Below are 25,691 nucleotides of genomic sequence, written 5' to 3' on the forward strand. Positions count from 1 at the left end.
AGTTTTTTCATTTCTTTAAAAACAGGAGATGAAGTGAGAGAGGAAGTAGGAGACCAGATCCTTTAGGACTTTTTAGGTCATTTCCATTTTTTTTAAGTTAAAAAAAATTTTTTTTAATGTTTTTATTTATTTTTGAGAGAGAGAGAGAGAGACAAAGAGTGAGAGGGGGTGGGGCACAGAGAGAGGGAGACATAGAACCCGAAGCAGGCTCCAGGTTCCAAGCTGTCAGCACAGAGCCTGATGTGGTGCCCAAACTCGTGAACCGTGAGATCATGACCTGAACTGAAGTCGGATGCTTAACCAACTGAGCCACCCAGGCACCCCAATTTTGTTTTAAGTTTTTATTTGAATTTCAGTTAATTAACATACAGTATAATATTAGTTTCAGATATATGATACAGTGAGCCACACTGTACAACAAATGGAGCTCATCACACAAGTGTACTCCTTAATCCCCATCACTTATTTTAGCCATTTTCCTACCTACCTCCCCTCTGATAACCGTCAGTTTGTTCTGTTTCCAGGTTTGTCTCCCTCTCTCTTCTTTCTTTTCCTTTGCTCATTTGTTTTGTTTCTTAAATTCCATATGAGTGAAATCATATGTGATTTGTCTTTCTTTGACTGACTTATTTCACTTAGCATAATACTGTCTAGCTCCATCCATGTCACTGCAAATGGCAAGATTTCATTCTCTTTTATGGCTGAGTAATATTCCACTATATATATACTATATATATACACACACACACACACACACACACACACACACACACATACTATATCTTCTTATCCATTCATTAGTCGATAGATACTTGGGCTGTTTCCATAATTTGACTACTTTAAATAATGCTGCAATAAACATAGGGATCATGTATCCCTTGGAATTAGTATATTTGTCTTCTTTGAGTAAATACCTAGCGGTGCAATTGCTCGATCATATGGTAGTTCTATTTTTAACTTTTTGAGGAACCTCCATACAGTTTTCCAGAGTGGCTGCACCAGTTTGCATTCCCACCACCAGCGTAAGAGGGTTCCCCTGTCTCCACATCCTTGTCAACACCTGCTGTCTCTTGTGTTGTTCAGTTCAGCCATTCTGACTAGTGTGAGGTGATCTCTCATAGTTTTGATTTGTATTTCCTTGATAGTGATGTTGAGCATCTTTTCATGTATCTGTTAGCCATCTGGATGTCTTCTTTGGAAGAATGTCAATTTATGTCCATTTTTAAATTGGATTCTTTCTTTTTTGGGTGTTGAGTTTTTTTTAAAACTATTTTTTAATGTTTATTAATTTTTGAGAGAGAGTGAAACAGAGAGAGAGAGACAGAGTGTGAGAAGGTGAGGGGCAGAGAGAGAGGGAGACACAGAATCCAAAGCAGGCTCCAGGCTCTGAGCTGTCAGCACAGAGTCCCATGTGGGGCTCGAACCCACGAACCGTGAGATCATGACCTGAGCTGAAGTTGGATGCTTAACCGACTGAGCCACCCAGGCCACCCCGGGTGTTGAGTTTTATAAATTCTTTAGATATTTTGGATACTAACCTTTTGTCGGCTATGTCATTTGCAAATGTCTTCTTCCATTCCATAGGTTGCCTTTTAGTTTTATTGATTGTTTCCCTCATTGTGCACAAGTTTTTTATTTTGATGTAGTCCCAGTAGTTTATCTTTGCTTTTGTTTCCCTTCCCTCAGGCTAAGTTGCTACAGCTGATGTCAAGAGGTTACTACCTTTATTCTACTCTAGAATTTTGATGGTTTCAAGTCTCACATTTAGGTCTTCAATCCATTTTGAATTTATTTTTTTGTATGGTGTAAAAAAAGTGGTCCAGTTTCATTCTTCTGTACGTTGCTGTCAAGTTTTCCCAGCACCATTAATTTGAAGAGACTGTCTTTTCCCATTGGATATTCTTTCTTGCTTTGTGGAAGATTAATTGACCATACAGTTGTGGATCCATTTTCAGATTTTCTATTCTGTTCTGTTGATCTATGTGTCTATTTTTGTGCCACTACCATATTATTTTGATCACTGTAGCTTTGTAATATAACTTGAAGTCCAGAATTGTGATGCCTCCAGCTTTACGTTTCTTTTTTAAGGTTGCTTTGGCTATTTGGGGTCTTTTGGAGTTCCATACAAATATTGGGATCGTTTGTTCTAGCTCTGTGAAAAATGCTGGTGGTATTTTGAAAGAGATTGATTAAATGTGTAAATTGCTTTGGGTAGTATAGACAGTTTAACAATATTTGTTCTTCCAATCCATGAGCATGGAATGTTTTTCCATTTCTTTGTATCTTCAGTTTCTTTCATCAGTGTTTTATAATTTTCAGAGTACAGGTCTTTTACCTCTTTGTTTTGGTTTATCCCTATGTATCTTATGGTTTTTGCTGCAGTTGTAAATGGGATCGATTCCATAATTTCTCTTTGGGCTACTTCATTATTGGTGTATAGAAATGCATCAGATTTCTGTACATTGATTTTTTTTTATTTAAAAAAAATTTTTTTTTTTAACATTTATTTATTTTGAGACAGAGAGCATGAACAGGGGAGGGTCAGAGAAAGAGGGAGACACAGAATCTGAAACAGGCTCCAGGCTCTGAGCTGTCAGCACAGAGCCCGATGCGGGGCTCGAACCCATGGACCACGAGATCATGACCTGAGCCAAAGTTGGACGCTCAACCTACTGAGCCACCCAGGGGCCCCTGTACATTGATTTTTGTATGCTGCAACTTTACTGAATTTATCAGTTGTAGAAGTTTTTGGTGGAGTCTTTGGGTTTTCTACATACAGTATCATGTTATTTGCAAATAGTGAATGTTTGACTTCTTCCTTGCTGATTTGCATGCCTTTTATTTCTTTGTGTTGTCTGATTGGTATAGCTAGACTTCCAGTACTATGTTAAATAACACAGGTGAGAATAGATAGCCTTCTCTTGTTTCTGAACATAGAGAAAAGCTCTTACTTTTTCCCCATTGAGGATGATACTAGCTGTGGGTTTTGCATCTATGGCCTTTATTATGTTGTGGTATATTCCCTGTAAACTTACCTTGTTGAGGGTTTTTATCATGAATGGATGTTGTACTTTTTCAAATGTCTTCTCTGCATCTATTGAAAAGATCATATGGTTCTTATCCTTTCTTTTATTACTGTGGTGTATTACATCGATTGATTTGCAAATGTTGAACCACCCTTGGAGCCCAGGAATAAATCCCACTTGGATTCTTTTAATGTATTTTTTTATTTGGTTTGCTGGTATTTTGTTGAGAATTTTTGCATTCATGTTCATCAGGGATATTGACCTGTAGTTCTCTTTTTTAGTGGTGTCTTTTTCTGCTTTTGGTGTCAGGATAATGCTGGCCTCATAGCATGAATTAGGAAGTTTTCCTTCCTTTTCTGTTTTTTTTTTTTTTTTTTTGGGAATAGTTTGAGAAGAATAGGTTTTAACTCTCCTTTTTTAAAAAAATTTTTTTAATGTTTTATTTATTTTTGAGAGAGAGAGAGGGAGGGAGGGAGAGGCAGAAGGAGAGGGAGACACAGAATCTGAAGCAGGCTCCTGGCTCTTAGCTGTCAGCAGAGAGCCTGATGCGGGACTTGAACTCGTGAACTATGAGATCATGACCTGAGCCGAAGTTGGAAGATTAACCACCTGAGCCACCCAGGCGCCCCGGTATTAACTCTTCTTTAAATGTTTGGTAGAATTTGCCTGTGAAGCCATCTGGCCCTGGAGTTTTGTGTCTTGGGAGATTTTTGAATACTGATTCAGTTTCTTTGCTGGATATCAGTCTGTTCAAGTTTTCTATTTCTTCCTCTTTCCATTTGGTGGTTAATATGTTCCTAGGAATTTATCCATTTCTTCCAGGTTGTCTTATAATTGTACTTTTGTGGTGTTCTTATTTCTCCTCTATGATTTGTGATTTTTTAAAATTTGGGCCCTCTTCTTTTTGATAAATCTGGCTAGAGTTTTATCAACTTTATTGATTTTTTTTTTTTCCCCAAAGAACCAGTTCCTGGTTTCATTGACCCATTCTATTGTTTTGTTTTTGTTTCTTTTTTTAGTTTCCGTATCATTTATTTCTGCTCTAGTATTTATTGTTTCCTTCCTTCTCCTGACTTTAGGCTTCCTTTTTTTTTTTTTTTTTTTTTTCTTTTTCTAGTCACTTTAGGTGTAAGGTTAGGTTGTTTGAGATTTTTCTTGCTTCCTGAAGTTGGCCTGTATTGCTGTATACTTCCCTCTTATGCCCACTTTTGCTGCATCCTAAAGATTTTCGACTGTTTAATTTTCATTTGTTTCACTGTATTTTGTTTTTATTTCTTTGATTTCTTGGTTGACCCATTCATGTTTTTAGTAGGATGTTCTTTAACCTCTATGTATTTGTGGTCTTTCTAAATTTTTCATGTGGTTGACTTTTAGTTTCATAGCATTGTGGTCAGATAAGATACATGGTATGCTCTCAATCTTTGTGAATTTCTTGGGGCCTGTTTTGTGATCTAATATGTGATCTATTCTGGAGAATATCCATGTGCACTTGAAAAGAATGGGTATTCTGATACAGGGTGGAATGTTCTGAATATATTTGTTAAGTCCATCTGGTCCAGTGTGTCATTCAAAGCCACTGTTTGCTTATTTATTGTCAATTTAGATGCTCTGTGCAGTGGTGTAAGTGGAGTGTATCCATTTCAGTAACTTTGGCTTTTACTGTGAGGGAGATGGGAAAAGAAGAAGCCCTTTTAGAGAGTTTGAAATAGGCGAGGGTTACAGCCTGGTTTATATTTTAAAAGAATCACACTGGTTGCTATCTTCAGAATAAAGTATAGGGTACTAAGGGTAGAAACAGGAAACCCAATTGGAAGACTTATTATAATACCAAGCTAAAGATGATGGTAGCTTAGACTATAGTGGTAGCATGGAAGGTTGTGAGAACTGGTTGGATTCTGGATATATTTTAAGGTCAAGCTGATGGGATTTATTGACAAATTAAAGTGGGGTGTGAGATTGAGGAGGGTGAAGGGTGACTCCAATGATGATTCCAGGAATTTGGCTTGAGCAACTGAAAAGAGCTGCTATTAACGAAGATGGATAAGACTGTAGGAAGAGCAAGTTTTGGAGAGAAATATCAGTAACTTGGTTCTGGATGAGTTAACTTTGGCATACCTATGAGATTAGTGGTTTTTGGAATATCAAAGTTGATGGAGGACTAGTTGATGGAGGACTAGTTTATTTCCTCTTAGTATGTCACAGATACTGTTGAATAAAAATGAATTACTAAAATAAAATTAATGAAAACAATATTCATGGCCAGATTTTTTATTATTATTATTATTTTTTTTAATTTTTTTTTCAACGTTTATTTATTTTTGGGACAGAGAGAGACAGAGCATGAACGGGGGAAGGGCAGAGAGAGAGGGAGACACAGAATCGGAAACAGGCTCCAGGCTCTGAGCCATCAGCCCAGAGCCTGACGCGGGGCTCGAACTCACGGACCGTGAGATCGTGACCTGGCTGAAGTCGGCCGCTTAACCGACTGCGCCACCCAGGCGCCCCAGATTTTTTATTATTAAAGCCAACAAACATAGTATTACTCTGTCAAATATCTAAACACCTGAACGTCAACAGTAATAAACAGTTCACGAACTACACTTTGAGTTGCATTGTTTTAAATGTCAAATAGAGATGTTGAATAAACAGTTGAATATATGAATCTTAAGTTCATGAGTTCACACGTTTGTGGAAATATATGTTTGGGAATCATCATCATCATATACGTGAGACTGGATGAAATTACCAAGTGATGGAATAGAGATAGACAAGATGTCCAAAGACCAAGCCAAGGGTTTCATTGTTATTAGTATAAGCAGTGATTATGATTTCCTTGGGAATAAGAGTAAGTAACTAGTAATAGTAGAAAAACCAGGAGAGTGTGATATCTGTGGGCCAAACGAGCAGGAGGAACTGTTTAAGTGCTTCTAGTCGCAGACCTACTGCTAGTAGGTCATGAGATGAAAAATGGGAATTGACCTTTGGATTAAGAGATCAGAAGGCAGGTGACCTTGAAAAGGACAGTTTCATTGGAATTGTGGGGACAAGACTGATTGAGGTATTTTCAAGAGAGAACAGGAAGAGGAGACCTAGAGATAGCAAGTATACAAGTCTTTCAAGAATTTTTGCTGTAAAGGAGAGCAGAGATGGAAGTATTGTTTCTTTGAAATTAGGAGATCTAACAATATGCTTGTATACTGATAGGAATGATCAACCGAGAAAGAAAAATTGTTAATAGAGCAGAGACAAGAGTATTGCTAGTATGATCTTTGAGTAGATGAGGAAACCGATGGGATCTAGTATACAAAACTATAGGAGCTGATCTCAGTTAAAAACGCAGTTTATCCAAAACAGCAGGAGGGAAGGTGGACTATTCAGGCACAGATACAGGTGAGTAAGTAGATGTGACAGTGATATCCTGTGGGAGGTCTTTTTTGATTGCTCAATTTTTGTCCTGTCATCAGCCAAGAATGAGGATGGGAGGAAATGTTGGATGGAAGTTTGATCAAAGAGGAGAGAAGAGGATATAGTTTTCTAGAACAATGGGGAAAGTGAATGGATTAGGGAATATGAAATGATTTTCAGATAGCACTAAAGGCCCTCTCAAGTGAGGGATTATGAGTTTAAAGTGAAACCAATAAGAATGGTTGGTATTTTCTTCCATTCACCTATGTGGGTACAGGCTTAGATTTGGTTGGAAAGTGGGATATATTCAGTGGTGGAGTTTAGTCAGAGGACTATGATATGAGAGTGGAGTGAGGGTAAAGTGTAAGCAATGAAAAAATGATAGGATCAGTGGATTACAAATCCTGGTAGAATTTGTTTAATTAATCATGTATCCCTTTCTATGATTGATTCTATGAACCTCTGGTTCATATTTATTTTTCAAAGTCCCGGCAAATTAGTCAGTGTTAGGCAAATAAATAATAGTTTCATTTATACATGTTACCTAAAAAGTATGTCAACTATCCTTTATTCATCTGTTAACTATTTATATTAAAGAATTATTTTTCTTTTACATTTCTAAGACTGTGACCCATTTTTTGGTGGGGGGGGAGCAAAGAGGACATGTGTTTTAAGTTATATACAGGTAATATTAGGTCAGTCTTTCCTTGGCTTAATGTGATTCCAGATTCCAAAGAGAAATGATTAATCTTAACTTTTAATCATGATCACTGGTTATCCCTGTACTCTGAGGTTTCTCATATTCAAAGAAAACTCTCTTACTAAGCTACTGGAAAAGTTTACAAGAGGATTTAACATGATAAGTTTAAATTTATAATCCTGCTTTTGAGGTTGTTGTTGTCAAGAATAGAGCTAGTTTAAGGATAGGTGCTCAGTTGGTTGAAGTCCTGAGTCTTGATTTCGGCTCAGGTCATGATCACAGGATTGTGGAATGGAGCCCTGTGTTGGGTATTCTGATATTTTAATAGGCATTTATAGAGGCTTTACTCAAGTGCATGACTGATTTCTCTGGAATACTATCATTCTACTTTTGTTTCTATTCTTTATCTATCTGTTGAATATTATCTTATTACTACCTCTGTCTGCCACATACAAAACTGCAACTTTGGTGTTATGTGGAGAAACTGAGGCTCAGAGCAGTTCAGAATAAGTTTTTAAGGCTTAAGGAAGTTTTTCAAAATGTTTCGTTGACTTTTTATTAATTCTTAGGCTACTGCAGTTTTATTAAAGTGATAGAAATCTTGGTATAGAAGAGGAAAAATAATTATTCCTTTTTGGCTGTTAGTTGAGCCCCCAGTAATAAAAGGCAGCTTAACAAGAGAAAAACATATAAGTTTATTAACATATATATCTTATGTTATACATGGGAGATACTCAGGGAAAAATCAGTAACTCCCTAAGGTGGCTTAGAATTCAGACTTAAATACCATCTTAAAAAAAATTTTTTTTTAAATGTTCGTTTATTTTTGAAAGAGAGAGGGTGCAAGTGCAAGTGGGGAGGGGGTGGCAGAGAGAGAGGGAGACACAGAATCCAAAGCAGGCTTTGGGCTCTGAGCTGTCAGCACAGAGCCCGACGCTGGCTCCAACCCATGAACCAGGAGATCATGACCTGAGTGGAAGTTAGATGCTCAACTGACTGAGCCACCCAGCTGCACCTTAAATACCATCTTAAAAGAGAAAGGAGAGGAGGGACATAGGCTCCTAAGTAGAAATTAATTGATTTTTAGGAAAGATGAATGGGCCCTTAGAAGAAAAATGGGAGGTGTGATAATTTGTAATCAAGTTTGTCTAAGTGCAGGAATAACTTTTAGTTGCCTCTCCTTGTGATGAGTCAGTTTTTTCTGGTTGATGAAAATCTCAGGGGAGGGGATTTATGACAGTTGAGTTCCTTTTGGAGAATCTGTTTTTGGACAGATAAGGGGAGAGGAAGCCTTTCCCTGCTTTTGCTGTTTTTCAAGTGTCTACAGTTCAATATTGTCAATATGTCAAAGCAACATATTTTGGGGCAGTATGTCCTAGACTCCCACAGTCATATTTTGGGGTGGCGTATTCTGCTACCCTTCATTAGAATGGCAGTATAAAAGGTAAGATAGGAGTTTTAGGAGTAATAAAAGTTTTTACTTTAGATACAGCAAAAAATAAATTTAAGTCTAGGATATGATTAAGCAGCAGTAATTGCTCTGGGCCATTTACCTGCCTATGGCTCTTTTAGTGATGCTAAATAATATCAGGGATTTCTTATTTATGTGTAAATGATTAGCAAACACTTGCCATCACAACCATTATGTAACCAAAGCATTAGGACTGCTCTTTGCATTTTACCACAATCTGTTTTGGTTTATATTGCCATTTTGCCACTTCTTATTCCATGGTCTTCTGGATTCTGATTTATAATCCAATTTCACCATTTTGGGGTGAGTGGAAAAAGTATGTTTTGACCTACAAGTCTCTTATGTTTGTATCTGGTTATTTTTAAATCATTCTTATTTTAGGTTGTGAAACAGTTTCGTAGTGGTGGTTATAATACATTGGTTTCTACTTGTGTTGGTGAAGAAGGTTTGGATATAGGAGAAGTTGATCTTATAATATGTTTTGATGCCCAGAAGAGCCCAATTCGTCTTATACAACGAATGGGTAGAACTGGCCGCAAACGTCAAGGCAGAATTGTTGTTATCCTTGCTGAAGGACGAGAAGAACGTGTAAGTAGACTTTCAGAAACGAGATTTGATACTTGAAATTTGAGAAATAAAGCCTAAGACAAATATCAATCTGTTAACATTCAAAGTGGAAACAATCTGTAGGAAATTGTGGTTGATTCCCCCCCCCCCCCCCCCCCCCCACTTTGTAGTAGATTCTGACTATTTATTTTCTTGTAATTGGGAGAATTCTTAACTGGATTCAGTCTCTAATTTTTATCCATATTGAAGAAACACATTTTTTGTATTTCAGTACCAACTTAGAGACACCAAAAAAAAAAAAATCAGTATTTTTGAATTATTTTGTTTTACTATTTCCCTGTGCTTCTAAGTCTTGTTTTTTATTTTTAGTTTAGTTTTTTCTTTTAAAGTGATAAGAGACTTGAATTACATCACTCAAGATTATAGCAAAGTATGAATGTATCTTGCCATAATCTTGAGTAACTTTTGTAACTCAATGGGATTATTTCCTTGGCCCAATATGTCGTTTCATATTAGATTTTTCATTAATTATAGTAGTTTTAAAAAAGTGATTTAAAATGTTTAATAGACCCTTTAAAATTCATCCTGAAAAATGAATTTCTCCCCAGATACTTTTCATGTGATTATAGCATGTTATGTAACATTCTTTTGATCTATAAAATGATCTCAATAAATGAAATATCTGGCAGCTTATAAAATCTATGTACTATCAGTAAATGGATTAGGTTATAATTATGTTACCTCAGGCAAACCACTTAACCTCTGTGTTCAGTTTTTAGTTTTCTTATCTGTAAACTAGTCATACTTGCCCACGTTTAATGAGCACTTGCTCTCCTGGACACTCTTCTAAGTGCTTCAGATACACTTTCTCATTTAAATGATATACAGTGTACAGTAAAGAAAGTTGAGGTGTAGAAAGATGAAGTAACAAGCTGGAATAAGGGAATAGTATTTTTAAAAAAAGCAATTTACACTTACATATAAATATTCGCCTTATTCAAAAATGGCAAGATCCTAAATAATAGATTTCCTTTTTGCAATATAGTTATGAAAGTAGGCTTTTATAATACTAGATTTTGAACTGATTTTTTTGAAAAATTTTTTTAATGTTTATTTATTTTTGACAGAGAGAGAGAGACTAGCGCGCGTGAGCTTTAGTGGGGGAGGGGCAGAGAGAGAGGGAGACACAGAATCCAAAGCAGGCTCCAGGCTCTGAGCTGTCAGCACAGAGCCGGACGCGGGGCTTGAACTCACAGACTGTGAAATCATGACCTGAGCCGAAGTCGGACGCTCAACCGACTGAGCCACCCAGGCGCCCCTGAACTGATTTTCAAGAGTTAATTGAACCGGCCTCAAATTCAAGATAGATATTCTCAGTATTTAAGTGGATCAGAGTTTAATTTACCGTTTATAATAAATCCAAACTTCTTGTCATGGCTAGATGATTATTATAGAAATAATGTAATTTGACATTTGTCTTTGCAGACTTATAATCAAAGTCAGTGCAACAAAAGAAGTATTTATAAAGCTATTTCAGGTAACAGGCAAGTTCTTCATTTTTACCAAGGAAGTCCACGAATGGTGCCTGATGGAATCAATCCAGAATTACATAAAATGTTCATCACATGTGGTGTCTATGAACCAGAGAAGCCTTCTCGGAACTTGCAGCGGAAGTCCTCTATCTTTTCCTATAAGAATGGTGAGTAAAAAACTTTGCATTTGAACCATGCATTTTTTCCCCCTATTGTTAGTTAACAGGCCATATGTTGATATATTTCCTTTTTGAGAGACTCACTGTATATTTTAGGATGTTATGAGTGTTGAAGAGGATAAGAGATTATTCACATGGCAAAGGGAAGGAGACAGTGACAGAATAGTGATAGAAACTCAGTGTTGGGAAGATTAAAAATGGCCTACCAACTCAGAGAATCATCTTTACAAAATATAGAAAAGGAAGGAAACAGTTTTATTATTGAATAGAGATTGAATCAGATTTTAGTGTGCATTCGTAGACAATCCACTAAGAAATACAAAACAGAAATTCTACCCTATACATCCCTTCAGGTAGTTACAATTGTTTATGTACATATTCTCAAGATTATTGGTAACTTATCCTCACATAAGAGGATAGCACCTTTTTCTATATATTCTTTCATAGTTCATCTTCAATTCACCTGGTAGTTAAGGTAGCCATTTGTGGTAGCTTTAGTGCCTTTATTCAAAGAAATAAGACTTCTTTTATCTGTGCAAATAGATAGTGAAGGGAATGGTGCCTAGGGGTAAACTCCCCTGGTAACTAGGAGAGAGAGTCACTATCTTCCTTGATGTTTACATTTCATAGAGAGTTCCTACATCCTTAGGAAAACCTCTATGGTTGAAATGCTAACTAGAGGCTTGCTCAGACTTTACAGAGATTCACATAAAATACCAAAGAGTTAAAAGGTTTACAAACATTAGGGATCTCTGGAATTATTTTAAGAAAAGGAAGGGGAATGGGGGCTCCTGACTGGCTTAGTGGGTAGAGCACCTGACTCTCCATCTTAGGGTTGTGAGTTCAAGCTCCACATTGGGCAAGGAACCTATTTAAAAAAAGAAAGTAAAAAATAAATAAATAAATAAATAAATAAATAAATAAATAAATAAATAAAAGATAAGGAAGGGAAATGGTTTCTTTCCCTTTCTGCAAAAGAGATTTTTTTTTATTTTATTTTTAAATTTACTCTTATATGAGATAGTGGCCAAGTTAGACCAAGTTCCTGGTGATACTGAGTCAGTGAGAAACAAATACTTTGGTGCCAGGGAGCATATTTAGTAATGAGAGTTGGTAGTTTAAGAACTGCAGAGATTTTGGTGATATCAAGAAAATATCTTGAAATGTTAACACTATGAAGAAGAGAAACTAAAAATTTTTTGTTTTAAATTTTGCTTAATCTTTAGAGCTTTTAAAGAATCATCAAATTATATAGTTATATTTTAACATTTGGAAGGAACCTTGGGGAATCATCTGGTCAAATTACCTATCAAGATAGGAGTTATTTCTGCAGCTATTTTTAAAAAATATTTTAAGAAGAAGATCATATTAGCTATAGGCACTATGTTATATAGCAGATCTATAAAATGAATTCATCTTATACAACTGGAACTTTAGATGTTTTGAGCAAGAACTCCCAATTTTTCCCTCCACCCAGCCCCTGGCAACACCATTCTGTTCTCTGATTGTGTTATTTTAGATAATATTATATCTATAGTCTACTCATGCGGTATGTGTGCTTCGGTGACTGGCTTATTTCCCTTACCATAATTTCCTATAGGTTCATTCATGTTGTAGCAAATGGTAGGATTTTTTTTTTTTTTTTTGAGGGTTGTACAGGGGCAGAGGGAGAGAATCTTAAGCTCCACACCCAGCTCAGAGCCCAATATGGGGCTTGATCTCATGATCATGAGATTATGACCTGAGCCGAAATCAAGAGTTGGATACTTAACTGACTGAGCCACCCAGGTGCCCCAGTTAGGATTTCTTTTTTAAGGTTAAATAATATTCCATTGTTTGTACATACCACATTTTCTCTATTCATTCATCTGTCAGTGGACATTTGGATTGCTTACATCTCTTACATATAGTGAGTACTGCTACAGTGTACATGGGGTGCATGTATCTCTTTGATTTCAGTTCTTTTGAGTATGTACCCAGAAGTGGAATTGCTGGATCCTATGGTATTTCTATTTTTAATTTTTTGAGGAACTTCCATGCTGTTTTCTCTAACAGCTGTGCCACTCTATGACGCCACCAACAGTATACTGGGATTCAAATTTCTCCATATCCTCACCAACACTTGTTATGTTTCAACTTTCTGATAGTAGCCATCCTAACAGCTGGGAGATGATGTTTCTTTGTGGTTTTGATCTGCATTCAGTATTCTTGTTAAATGCATATTCAGTCTCAGCTTGAATATCTTTTAATCTAGAAATTCTATTTCTTTATAAAGATTCTTCCCTATGTAGAAGCCCTATACAGAAGAAGTTTCATTCATATGTTGAAAAATGTCTTTGTACCTTCTTCTCATTGATTTAGTGTTATCTTCTAGATACAAGGAATGGTTTTGATCCTTTGTGTACTTAAGTAGCAGTTCTTTATATATTTGAAGACAATACCTCTCAAATTTAACTGTCAGTTCCACTGATTTTCATACCATGAAATTTCAAGATCCTTTCCCTCCTAGTCCGTTGCTTTGGATTCACTTTATTAATGTTCTTTCCATTAACTCAGAGCTGTTAACCAGTGTTATTGCTAATTATTAGTAACAGCTAATAATCAGCTGTTATTGGATATGCTTATTAAACCTCAGACAAATCTACTTAATAGGAATATACCTGTCATTCACAATACTTTGCCAGACCTTTGGCTAAAGAAAAAAGGTAGTATGTATAGTTGATCCATGAACAACACTGGTCTAACTGTAGTTTTTTTTAGTAAATATAGCTCAGTACTGTAAATGTATTTTCTCTTATGGTTTTCTTAATATTTTTCTACATTTATTATAAGAATATAGTAAATAATACATAAAACATAGAAAGCATATATGTTAATCGACTATTTATGTTAACAGTAAGGCTTCCAAACAACAATAGGCTATTAGTAGTTAAGTTTTAGGGGAGCCAAAAGTTAAGTGCCCGTTTTTAGCTGGGGCATAACCTAACCCCTGAATTACTTAGGAGTCAATGGTATTTTGGATTCTTTTGAATTTATTTAACTAATAATAGCATCAAAACTTGATTAACTTGGCAGTAATTATTCTCAGTGATAATTGTATTTTTGTAAATGTTAAACCATATGTTTAATAATTGGTTCTAAATGTAACTAGACATGGATGACAAATTTCTTTTGTAAAATTCTAGAACCTTTTTTTTAGAACCTATTTTTAAAAATATTAGCTCATGTTCATGTTTCTATGCTTTTTTTCCCCATTCTCCCTGATTTTTCTTTTAAAAAAAAAATTTTTTTTTAATGTTTATTTCTGAGACAGAGCATGAGTGGGGGAGGGGCAGAGAGCGAGGGAGACACAGAATCAGAAGCAGGTTCCAGGCTCTGAGCTGTCAGCAGAGCCAGATGCGGGCTTGAACTCACAAATCGTGAGATCATGACCTGAGCCGAAGTCGGACGCTCAACCGACTGAACCACCCAGGCGCCCCTTCCTGATTTTTCAAGTGTCAGTGATTCATCTTGCTAAGATTGTATGTATAAATGTAATATTCTGTATATTAGTATATAATTCATCTGGGCTTAGAGATCTGAACTTATTTAAAGTGACTAAAAGATAGGAATGCCTTCCAATTTTAAGAGTCTGAGAGCCTCAAATTGTTAGATCTCAAAGGGACCTGAAAATTTAAACCTGTTATTTAACAAAAGCTTTTTTTTTTTTTTTTAAAGTTTGTAATTTGTTTATTTTGAGAGAGAGAGAAAGCATGAGTTGGGGAGGGGCAGAGAAAGAGATAGAATTCTAAGTAAGTTCTGTGCTGCCAGCACAGAGCCTAACACGGGCTCAAACCCATGAACCATGTGATCCTGACCCCAGCCAAAGTGGGACGCTTAACCAACTGAACCACCCAGGTGCCTTCAAAAGCTTGTTATACAGTATTTGGGAATAGCTAAGACAGAAGTTGTCTGATTCCTAATTCAGTAGACTTTCTGATTGTTTTCTGTCCTCATTGGTATTGGACCAGAGTTTGTTCTTGATACTGTTTATCCTTTCCAGTTTGCTGATTATTTTCCTTTGTAGAGGTTATGGAAGTCAGAAAGGGTTAATTTAGTATACCTTCAAAAAAAATTTTTTTTTAGTTTATTTTGAGAGAGACAGCGAGCAAGCGCATGCACAGGCAGGGGAGGGCAGAGACAAAAAGAGTGACAGAATCCCAAGCAGGCTCTGCGCTATCAGTGCAGAGCCCCATGCAGAGCTTGAACTCATGAACCCTGAGATGATGACCTGAGTCAAGATCAAGAGTTGGACGCTTAACTGACTGTGCCACCTAGGTGCCCTAATTTGGTATACTTTTATAAAAAAGTGTATTATTTCACTTTCTGAAGCAGGTCTTTTCTGTTTACCTCCACGTCCCCCCCTCATTTAAGACTTAAAGCTAAAAATGCTTTTCAGACTTGACATCTTCCCCTACTCCCAACCAAACGTCAGATAATCTTTCAGATGACAATGATAGAATCATACCAGTTTTCATTGGTAAGTTTTTTGACTTTTTTGTGCCAGATCTTAACAACATGGAGAGAGCCCAAAACGAACCAAGATTGAGAGCCTAGCTTCCTGGCTCTGTTATATTAACAAAGTCATTATGGAAGGTTAGCTTCTGGACAGGAGGCTGTACTAGTACTTTCAAAGAGGTGAGAGAAAGTTAGAAGATCTATAGAAGCAGGAAGTGACAACCAAATGATTATGTGAAGAATACTGGTTTTGAGGAAGAGAATCAGTCATTTAGCAAACATAAATAGATATAAACAGAGAATTTGAGTTGATGTTGTGTATTTTGTGTTTGCCTAGCAGATTTTTAAAAACTTCTTTTCGATTATTTTTTCAACTTGTAGGAATGAAGCAAAGTAATTCAAAGAAAGATTGGTACCTATCAGCAGAAGAATTTAAATTATGGAACAAACTTTATAGGTTAAGAGACAGTGATGAAATTAAGGAAATAACATTGCCTCAAGTTCAGTTTTTATCTTTAGAAAATGAGGAAGACAGACCAGTAAGTTGAACATGTTTTCAGATGCTCTTTAGAGTGATAATGCAATAGCTTTGGGAGTGGAGAGGAATGTGTATGTTTAGAATGTCAGCTTACTTAAAAAATTAAGAATGTAAACAGTTTAAAAAGAATATTAAAGTATAAGTTTGTAGAACTAATTTCTTTATATTCTTTATTGTGTATGTATTTTTATTTCACTGTAGTGTATTTACATAATGTCTGCATTTTTCCAATTACTTTCTACTATATGAGCATTTCCATAGGCATAATTTACATGGTTGTTATGTTACTCTGTAGTATACCATAGTTTGCTTCACTACTTATTTTCCTGTTGTGTTTTTGGAATTCTTTTTAATATGTTACTAACAAAATCATGCTGTCATGAGTATCCTTGTACACTTTTTTGAAACTATGTAAAACTTTTTTTTTTTAAGTTATTTTGAGAGAGAGAGAGAGAAATAGTATGGGAGTGGGGGAGGCACAGAGAGAGAGGGGGAGGCAGGGGGCAGAGAGGAGAGGGAGAGAATTCCAAGCAGGCTATGTGCTGTCAGTTGGAGCCTGATGCAGGGCTCAAACTCATGAACTGTTATTTTCTTTTTCTTTATTCTCCTGAGTTTTTAGCTCAAAATACCCAAATCAATTCAGATTATTTATAGTAGGCTGATTATACGGTTTTTTAAATCAGTTTATGAAATCTGAGTATGTATATTTATCATTTTTACTATTTTTAAAATCATTATTCAAGACTCAAGACCCAGCCATTGGAATTCATCAACTCTCTCTATCTGATTGGAGAGTATGGCAGGATCATCCTTTTCCTACGTATCAAGTGGACCATTCAGATCGTTGCCACCATTTTATAAGCATTATGCAAATGATAGAAGGAATGAGACATGAAGAGGTAGAGTTTTGTTGTAACTTTTTTCTTACTGATACGGTGAAACTAGAATACTTGATATTTATTCTTCTTAATTTGAAGTTACAAGAAACAAGTGTTTAATATAAATAATAATAGTTAGAATATTTTGGTTTCTTATAAAGTTCCTTGTGATCTTAATAGGGAACCAGTTTTCTGCCTTAGGTGAGTTAGTAGACTTAATTAGAAGAATATCATCTAAAATACAGATAAACCAAAGTAAAAATTTAATATACTAATGATTTATATAAACTGTTAGTAAAGCTAGTTTAGGATTCTTGTTAGAATGGGATTTATTGAAATATTCTCCATCACATAGGTCATTTGGTGTATATCTCTTTGATCCTGGTAGTAGTTTAGAGAATTATTGATTACTTGAGCAGTTTCTTGATTTTCTTCCTTGAGAGAATCAGAATGATGAACCTACTATAAGTATGAAATCCAAAATGTCTGGGTTAGAATTCTAACTCTACATCTTACTAATCATGTATCTATAAATTACTTAACCTCTCTGGACCTCAGTTTCATCTGTAAAATGGGTATAACGATAATACTTTCTTCATAGGGTTGTGAGGATTAAATGACTTAATATGTGTAGAGCACTTAGAATAGTAACTGGCAGACTCAATAGATTGTAGCTGCTATTTGTATTATTAGCTAGTCTTCATGAATACATATAGAAAGTAATTATTTGTGGATCCCATAAAATCTGCACTTATATATGTCCACCTCTATCCCAGGCCCAGTTATACATCATTTGGCTAAATGAAATACTCTGTCTGTGGGAAGCATAGACACCAGCAGGGAGACAAACATTCTCAAATGAATATTTAGTGTACTTATTATACAAAAAAATTAGTTAATTGCTCAGTCCCTGAATAGTAGAGGAATCCTGACTAAAGTAGCCACTCAGGGGGAAGAGGGAAGTGTGGGTCAGAAATGGGGGGGGGGGGGGGACTATTGTTTTAGATTTAGAGATAAATAAGGCAAATTCACTCTAAGAGTTCTTGATTGGGAAATTTGTTAAAAATAGTATATTCCAGCCTACTGCCTAATAGATGTACTGGTACATCTATTTCAGATGTTCTAAAAGCTGTTCTTAGTTTACCTTTATCAAGAGAGTAAATTTAACATACATATATGTGGTTTGCATTTATATACATTAATTACTTAAATATCGATTTTTTAAGGAAATTAGAATAGTTGCTCAATTAAATGTTAGAAGTGAAAAACTTAGTGTTTATAATCTTATGTGTTTATTAAATTTGTTCTTTCTGCAAACAGTTATTGTGGGTCTTCCATGTATTAAATTTTGAGGATGCAAAAATATTGACTGATTAAAGATAATTTATGATAATTATACAGTAGTGTCATTTATAATTTTGTTTGATTTATTAGAATAATTTTTAAGTTATAAGAAAATTATTTGAATAATGTAATACTGTTTGGAAAATAACATAAAGTAAACTCGTTTAGTATTGGCTCTTTTGTTTTCTTGTGACTTTTTCATTTTCCGATTTCCTAGGGAAAATGCAGCTATGAATCAGAAATTATATCTTATTTACAAATGGAAGATGTTAGTTCAACATTTCGTGCTTCCAAGAATGGATACAATTCTCTTGCCAATGGCACCTTTACTAGTAACAAGAAATCATCATTTTCAAGGAATATAAATCAAGACAGTTCATTCTCAGTGGCAGAATCTGATGAAGAATGTGCTGAAATTTTTAAACAAACTCAAATCAAACCTATTAAAATTACTTCTTTAAAGAAAAAATCTTCTAAAAAATTGAAAAAGGATCCGCCTAAAAAAGAAAATAATGATGTTGTTATGGATTCTTTAGATACTGATGGCGGTGCTACTGTTGAAAATATTTTTCAGGTAGACGTACTAAATGATAAAAGGGCCTCAGATATAGATGAAGTTGCTGCTGCTGTATGTGCTGTCAGTGAAAATGTTGTTCATCAGCCACGTGGATTGATGGAAGGTCAATTCATAAATAAATCTAGTTCATTTGTTGGAAATTTTTTAGATTCTGGTTATAACAGTTTCGTTGATGAGAAATATGTTTCATCTGGCTTATTTCTTCCATTTGAGGAAGAACTTTGTATAACTAGAATAGATGACAGATTTTATAATTGTCATTCATTAACGGAAGAGGTACTAGTTAATGTAGAGAGATTTTTGTCTCATTCTCCTCCACCTCTCATTGGACTCTCAAATTTGGAATATGAAATTGCTAAGGGTTCTGAACTTGATAATTTGCCTCTCCTACCCTGCACTGAGTATTTACAAAACGATAAATCTACCCGTATGATGTCATATTCACCTGTAAATTCTCAACAGGATTTAGAATTGAATTCGCTTAAATCTATTAATCATTCTTTTGAAAAAAGTTGCTTTTATAGTGCAACTAATGATAAAATTTCTGATGACCCAAGCTTCAATGACTATGTTGAAGTACATAAAGATAATATAAATGAAAATTTAGTATCCAGCAGTCATATTCAAATAAACATAGGCCCTCCAAAGTATTTAGTTGAAAAGAAAAATTATAGGGATAGCAACGGCCTCCCAATACTGCTCACTGATCAGGATGAGAGTTTACCACTATTCAAAGATGTTAATACAGAGTTTAATGATGTGAGCCTTTCTCCCTCAAACAATAAATATAGATTTTCTTGTGTGCCAGACAAAACTGCTGTAAGTGAAATGGCACCTGTCTCTCAGTTCTTAATTTCTGATGAACTTTTGTTAGACAATGATTCTGAACCCCAAGATCAAATTATCTGTGATACTAATAGTTGGAAATCTCATCAAGATTTGAGAGGTGTGCATGAGGAAAACCTGAAGAGTGATGAATATGTTTTTGACTGCTCTAAGGATTTATTCTCTGTTACTTTTGATTTAGGATTTTGTAGTCCAGATTCTGAGGATGAAATAATAGAACATGCATCAGATATAAATAATAAGTTTTTAGATCTGTCTGAAAGGTGTTTAGATATTAAGGAGATAAGTGATGCAAATTATGCTTCAAATCAAGCAGTAATACCACGAAATCATGTTGCTAGTTCTACGAGTAGAACCATTACTATCCCATCAAGTGAAGATAAGTGGAGTCCAAATTTTGCACAATTTACACTGAGTGCAGCAAAAAATAAAGAATTTATGTCTCCTGGTTATTCTCAATTTTCTTTGCCAGTAGGAGAAAAAGTTGTTAGTACACCACTTTCTGAATCAAACACATTGAACTCATTTTCTAAGAAGAGAAAGGAAATGCCTAGGACACCAGATTCTAATAAGGGAAAAGTAGATCTACTAAGTTGCAAAGAAATATTGAATTCAACTTTTGATGATTCAGGACTTTGTGTAGAAAAGGCTAAAAGCAGGGAGCGAATCAGTCTTCATCAGTCCCGTCATCTTGCTGAAGGTAAGATTCCATCTTAATAAAGCACATAAATCTTGCTAGAATAATTTACATAAGCTTCTGTAATTTTTCAAAATGTAATTTTTCAATATTTGGTGTATTGAATGAGATCACTGATGTATTATGTATTTCTTAAGTTATGCTTACTAATAAAAGATGTATTTTATTTGCATATATTTATGGCATGCATGCCATGGGAAAGGTATTCCTGCCCTTTGGCCCCTGCCCCTTGGCTGGAAAACCCAAACAATTGTGTGACATATACATTTGAAAAGATCATAGTAAATTGTGGAAATAACTACCAAATAAATAATAAGATAGTGGATATTTAGGAGGTTCAGAAGATGACAGAATTGTGGACTGGGTTAGATTGGTAATGTAGATTTCTTAATGTAGATTTTCATTTTGACTCTTCAGGAATATTTACAATTTGAATATGTTGAAAATAATAGGGAATTTGGTTATAAAATGAAAACAAAGGGAAAAGGAAGTGTAAGATTTGGAGGGAACAGTATAAAGTAGATGATGCATATAGCAAAATAGTTGAAAAAAGTTGAGAAACAAGACTGTATTTGGAGGACTGAGATAAGACCACAGAAGTTCCAGAGAAATCTCTGGCTTTCTGTGATCTAATTCTAAACACTTGTAGAACACTAGAAAATATAGTGATAGATGTTTGGTACTAAAATGACTTAGTAGTATTTAAGTACTGTGATAGAACTCAATTCTAGCTTATGTATAGATTATTGTAGCAGGCCGTAGGGTAAAATGAGTTTGCTCTGAAAATTTTTTTATTTTCCATGTTTATTTTCTTTCTTTCTTTCTTTCTTTCTTTTTTTCTTTCTTTCTTTCTTTCTTTCCTTCTTTCTCTTTTTCTTTCTTTCTTTCTTTCTTTCTTTCTTTCTTTCTTTCTCTTTTTCTTTCTTTCTTTCTTTCTTTCTCTTTCTTTCTTTCTTTCTTTCTTTCTTCTTTCTTTTTTTCCTTATTTTCATACAAATCATTATTATGATTTCAGGAGTAGAATTTAGTGATTCATCCACTTATATATAACACTGGGTGCTCATCCCAGCAAGTGTCCTCCTTAATGCCCATCGTCCATTTAACCCATCCCCCCCCCACCCAACACCCCACCAGCAACCTTTAGTTTGTTCTGTGTATTTAAGAGTCTCCTATGGTTTGTCTCCCTCTCTGTTTTTATCTAATTTTTGCTTCCCTTCCCTATGTTCATCTGTTTTGTTTCTTAAATTTCACATGAGTGAAATCATATGATACTTGTCTTTCACTGACTTATTTTGCTTAGCATAATACACTCTCATTCCATCCACATTGTTGCAAATGAAAGATTTCATTCTTTTTGATCACTGAATAATATTCCATTGTGTATATATGTATATATTATATATATACATACATACATGTACACACACCACATCATTATCCATTCATCAGTCAATGGACATTTGGGCTCTTGCCAGACTTTGGCTATTGTCCATTGTGCTGCTGTAATTGGGGTGCATGTGCCCCTTCAAATCAACACTGCTGTATCCTTTGGATAAATACCTAGTAATGTAATTGCTGAGTCTTAGGGTAGTTTTAGTTTTAATTTTTTGAGGAACCTCCATACTATTTTCCAGAGTGACTGCACCAGTTTGCATTCCCACCAGCAATGCAAAAGGGTTCTTCTTTCTCCTCATCCTCGCCAACATCTGTTGCTGTCTGAGTTGTTAATTTTAGCCATTCTGACAAGCGTGAGGTGGTATCTCCTTATGGTTTTGATTTGTATTTCCATGATAATGAGTGATGTTGAGCATCTTTTCGTGTGTCTGTTAGCCATCTGGATGTCTTCTTTGGAAAAGTGTCTATTCATGTCTTTTGCCCATTTCTTCACTGGATTATTTGTCTTTTGGGTGTTGAGTTTGGTAAGTTCTTAATAGATTTTGGATACTAACCCTTTATTTGATATGTCATTTGCAAATATCTTCTCCCATTCTGTCTGTTGCCTTTTAGTTTTGCTGATTGTTTCCTTCTCTTTGCAGAAGATTTTTATCTTGATGAAGTCCCACTAGTTCATTTTTGCTTTTATTTCCCTTGCCTCCAGAGACATGTCAAGTAAGAAGTTGCTGTGGCCGAGATCAAAGAGATTTTTGCCTGTTTTCTCTAGCATTTTTGATGGCTTCCTGTCTTATGTTTAGGTTTTTCATCCATTTTTAGTTTATTTTTGTGTATGGTGTAAGAAAGTGCTCCAGGTTCATTCTGCTGCATATCACTGTCCAGTTTTCCCAACAGCCATTTGCTGAAGAAACTTTTTTCCATTGAATATTCTTTCCTACTTTGACAAAGATTAGATGGCCATACGTTTGTGAGTCCATTTCTGGGTTCTCTATTCTGTTCCATTGATCTGAGTGTCTGTTTTTGTGCCAGTACCATACTGGCTTGATGATTACAGTTTTGTAATACAGCTTGAAATCCAGAATTGTGATGGTTCCAGCTTTGATTTTCTTTTTCAGGGTTGCTTTGGGCATTTGGGGTCTTTTCTGGTTCCATACAAATTTCGGGATTGTTTGTTCTAGCTCTGTATAGAATGCTGGTGTTCTTTAGACAGGTGATTGCATTGAATGTGTAGATTGCTTTGGGTAGTATTGACATTTTAACAATATTTGTTATTCCAATCTACGAACATGGATTGTTTTTCCATTTTTTTTTTATGTCTTCTTGAATTTCTTTCATAAGTTTTCTAATAGTTTTCAGTATAGATTTTTCACCTCTTTGGTTAGGTTTATTCCTAGGTATTTTATGTTTATCAGTGCATCTGTAAATGGGATTGGTTCCTTGATTTCTCTCTCTGCTGCTTTATTATTAGTGTTTAGAAATGCACCCAATTTCTGTACATTGATTTTATATCCTGTGACTTTGCTGAATTCATGGATCAGTTCTAGTAGTTTTTTGGTGTAGTCTTTGGGGTTTTCCAGTATCATGTCATCTGTGAAGAGTGAAAGTTTGACTTCCTCCTTGCTGGTTTGGATGCCTTTTATTTCTTTGTGTTGTCTGATTGCTGAGGCTAGGACTTGCAACACTGTGTTGAATAACAGAGGTGAGAGTGGACACCCTTGTCATGTTCCTTATCTTAGGGAGAAAGCTCTCAGCTTTTCTCCATTGAGGATGATGTTAACTGTGGATTTTTCTTTGGTATATGGCCTTTATCATCTTGAGGTATGTTCCTTCTATTCTGGCTTTCTTGAGGGTTTTTATCAAGAAATGATGCTGTATTTTGTCAAATGTTTTTTCTGCATCTATTGAGATGTAAATCTTTTATTATGTTATTCTCATTGGCGTCAAGGACATGATTTGTGAATGTTTCATTTAAGATGAAAACTTATTTAAGGTCTGGAAATATGTTTAATTTTTAAAAATTAACTCTTTTGCATAGTTTTGGATATACTCTGACATTTATATTTTTACCAAGTTTATGTTACCTTTGAGCCTCCAGTATTTGCTTTTAACACTTTAATATTAAGTCTCTTAATGGGTGAGATCATTTTTCCTATCTTTATGTCAGATTTTCATTAAAACTCTTTCTAGCATTATATTTAACTACCAACTATGGGCAATATAAACGTATTTATACAAATGTTATTTTAGTTAAATATGTGGTTATTAGCAAAAGTTATCCTCTTAATTTCCTCACTGGCTCTGTTTTATTTTTCTGTCTCATGCTGATTTTTTTTGGCCAAACTTCTGAAAAACTCTTCTTAAATAATGCACCCATCAGGGGCACCTGGCTGGCTCAGTCAATTAAGTGTCTGACTCTTGATTTCAGCTTAGGTCATGATCTCATAGTTCATGAGATCAAACCCCACATCGGGGTCTTTGCTGCATTGCATGGAACCTACTTGGGATTCTCTCTCCCTCTCTCTCTGTCCCTCCCCTGCTTGCATGCTGTCTCTCAAAATAAACATTAAAAAAAAAAAAACAAACTAACATTAAATAATGTACCCAATCAATAAAATAGTTGTGGATGAACTTAAATCTATTGACCAGATTCATTTTTTAATAAATTTTAGATGAACAATTAACAAGCAGTGAAAGTGAAGATGAGATTTTCCGAAGAAAAAGTAAAAAAACAAAAGGAAATGTTTTAGAATCCCCTCAGGTGAGTCAGTAATGACAACAATGTGATTACATAAAGGCTTTCTCCTCCCTATCTGCCCCGCCCCCACTTAAGTCTTTTTTTTAAACTTTTTATCTATTTATCTACTTTATCCAGGATGAGAAAAATGGGGAAGTTGCTTCCCCACTTCATGCTGTGAAAAAGCGCAGAGTTCCTTTAAACAGAGTAAGTAGATAATAGATAATGTATAGTAGTTCAAATTATTTTAGAGTAAATATTACAAGAAAAATATTTGTGTAGGTGAATGTAGGTGTATTTGATCTAAAAGGTATATGGTTAACACAAGAATAGTAATTCCTATGTGATTGGAATTTCTGTTTCAAATTTATACTTCTTTAAAAACTATTCTTACTTTAGTCAGTACACTTCAGTTCACTAAATATCTGCTCTCTATCTACTGTGTAAGATGCTCAGGATACTACTATAAGTATGATATCCTGGAATTGTCTAAAGTCACCTACAGTCTTAACAGGAGAGACAGATAAGTAAACAGATAATTTCAATATAATTCTTTAATAAGTGATAAAAAATTATAAGCCTTTAGCTTAGTCCTTAGGAGTTCTGGAATGTTTCTTGAAGATATAAATACCTTAGAGCATATATGGTAGTAAGCCAATGGGAAGGCTTGCCAAGAAAACTAGCAGCTTAATGAATGATGCAAAGCAGGAAATAGCATCTCTTTATTACTGGATTGTAAAGACAAAGAGTGCCAGGAAGTAAAATTGCAGAAAAATTTGGGTCAGTTTTGGAAGGCCTTATTTTTTCATTTGCTTACTGAATGGGTTTGAAAGAAGAAAAGGAAGGAGTTCAAGATGAGTCTCTGGTTTTTGGCTAGGGCTGTTTGGAATATGTTTCACAAATTTAGAGAAGGCAAAAAGATGATAAATTCAGTGTTGAGCATGTTTGAGTTTGAGGATTTTGTGGAATAGTGATGTGACAGTGTCTGGCAGGCATTTCCTGGCAGGACTGAATCTGCAGTTTAGGTAGAGGGCAGGTCTGAAGGCTAATGATATTCATTTGTTATCAGTTTATAGCTATTTGATAACTAAAAGTTGAGATTAGGTAATATTGTGTATTTTAATTCTCTAATGCAATTTAGGAGAAACTGCAAAATTATTAAAAATGTTATCAGCTCATGTTTATTTTGTATATACTCCTATAACACTTCACTAGAAAAATTGCTTTAGCTTGCTACCTTAACTAGAATGTCTGACTGCCTCATCATAAATGAATTAAAATATTGACAATGCTGGTGATCAATCCATT

General features: G+C 35.0%; 1 protein-coding gene across 1 annotated transcript in view; it reads left to right on the forward strand.

Moving 5' to 3' along the window:
• The window catches only part of FANCM (FA complementation group M), a 66,004-nt gene that overhangs the window by 26,238 nt on the left and 14,075 nt on the right, over nucleotides 1-25,691 (forward strand). The window contains 7 exon segments of the mRNA XM_043556066.1: nucleotides 8,984-9,190; nucleotides 10,655-10,868; nucleotides 15,759-15,916; nucleotides 16,659-16,814; nucleotides 18,355-20,260; nucleotides 24,319-24,407; nucleotides 24,522-24,590. Of these exon segments, the coding sequence (XP_043412001.1) occupies nucleotides 8,984-9,190; nucleotides 10,655-10,868; nucleotides 15,759-15,916; nucleotides 16,659-16,814; nucleotides 18,355-20,260; nucleotides 24,319-24,407; nucleotides 24,522-24,590 (2,799 nt within the window).

This window comes from Prionailurus bengalensis, chromosome B3 (genome assembly GCF_016509475.1).
Source record: "Prionailurus bengalensis isolate Pbe53 chromosome B3, Fcat_Pben_1.1_paternal_pri, whole genome shotgun sequence".
Lineage (NCBI taxonomy): Eukaryota > Metazoa > Chordata > Mammalia > Carnivora > Felidae > Prionailurus > Prionailurus bengalensis.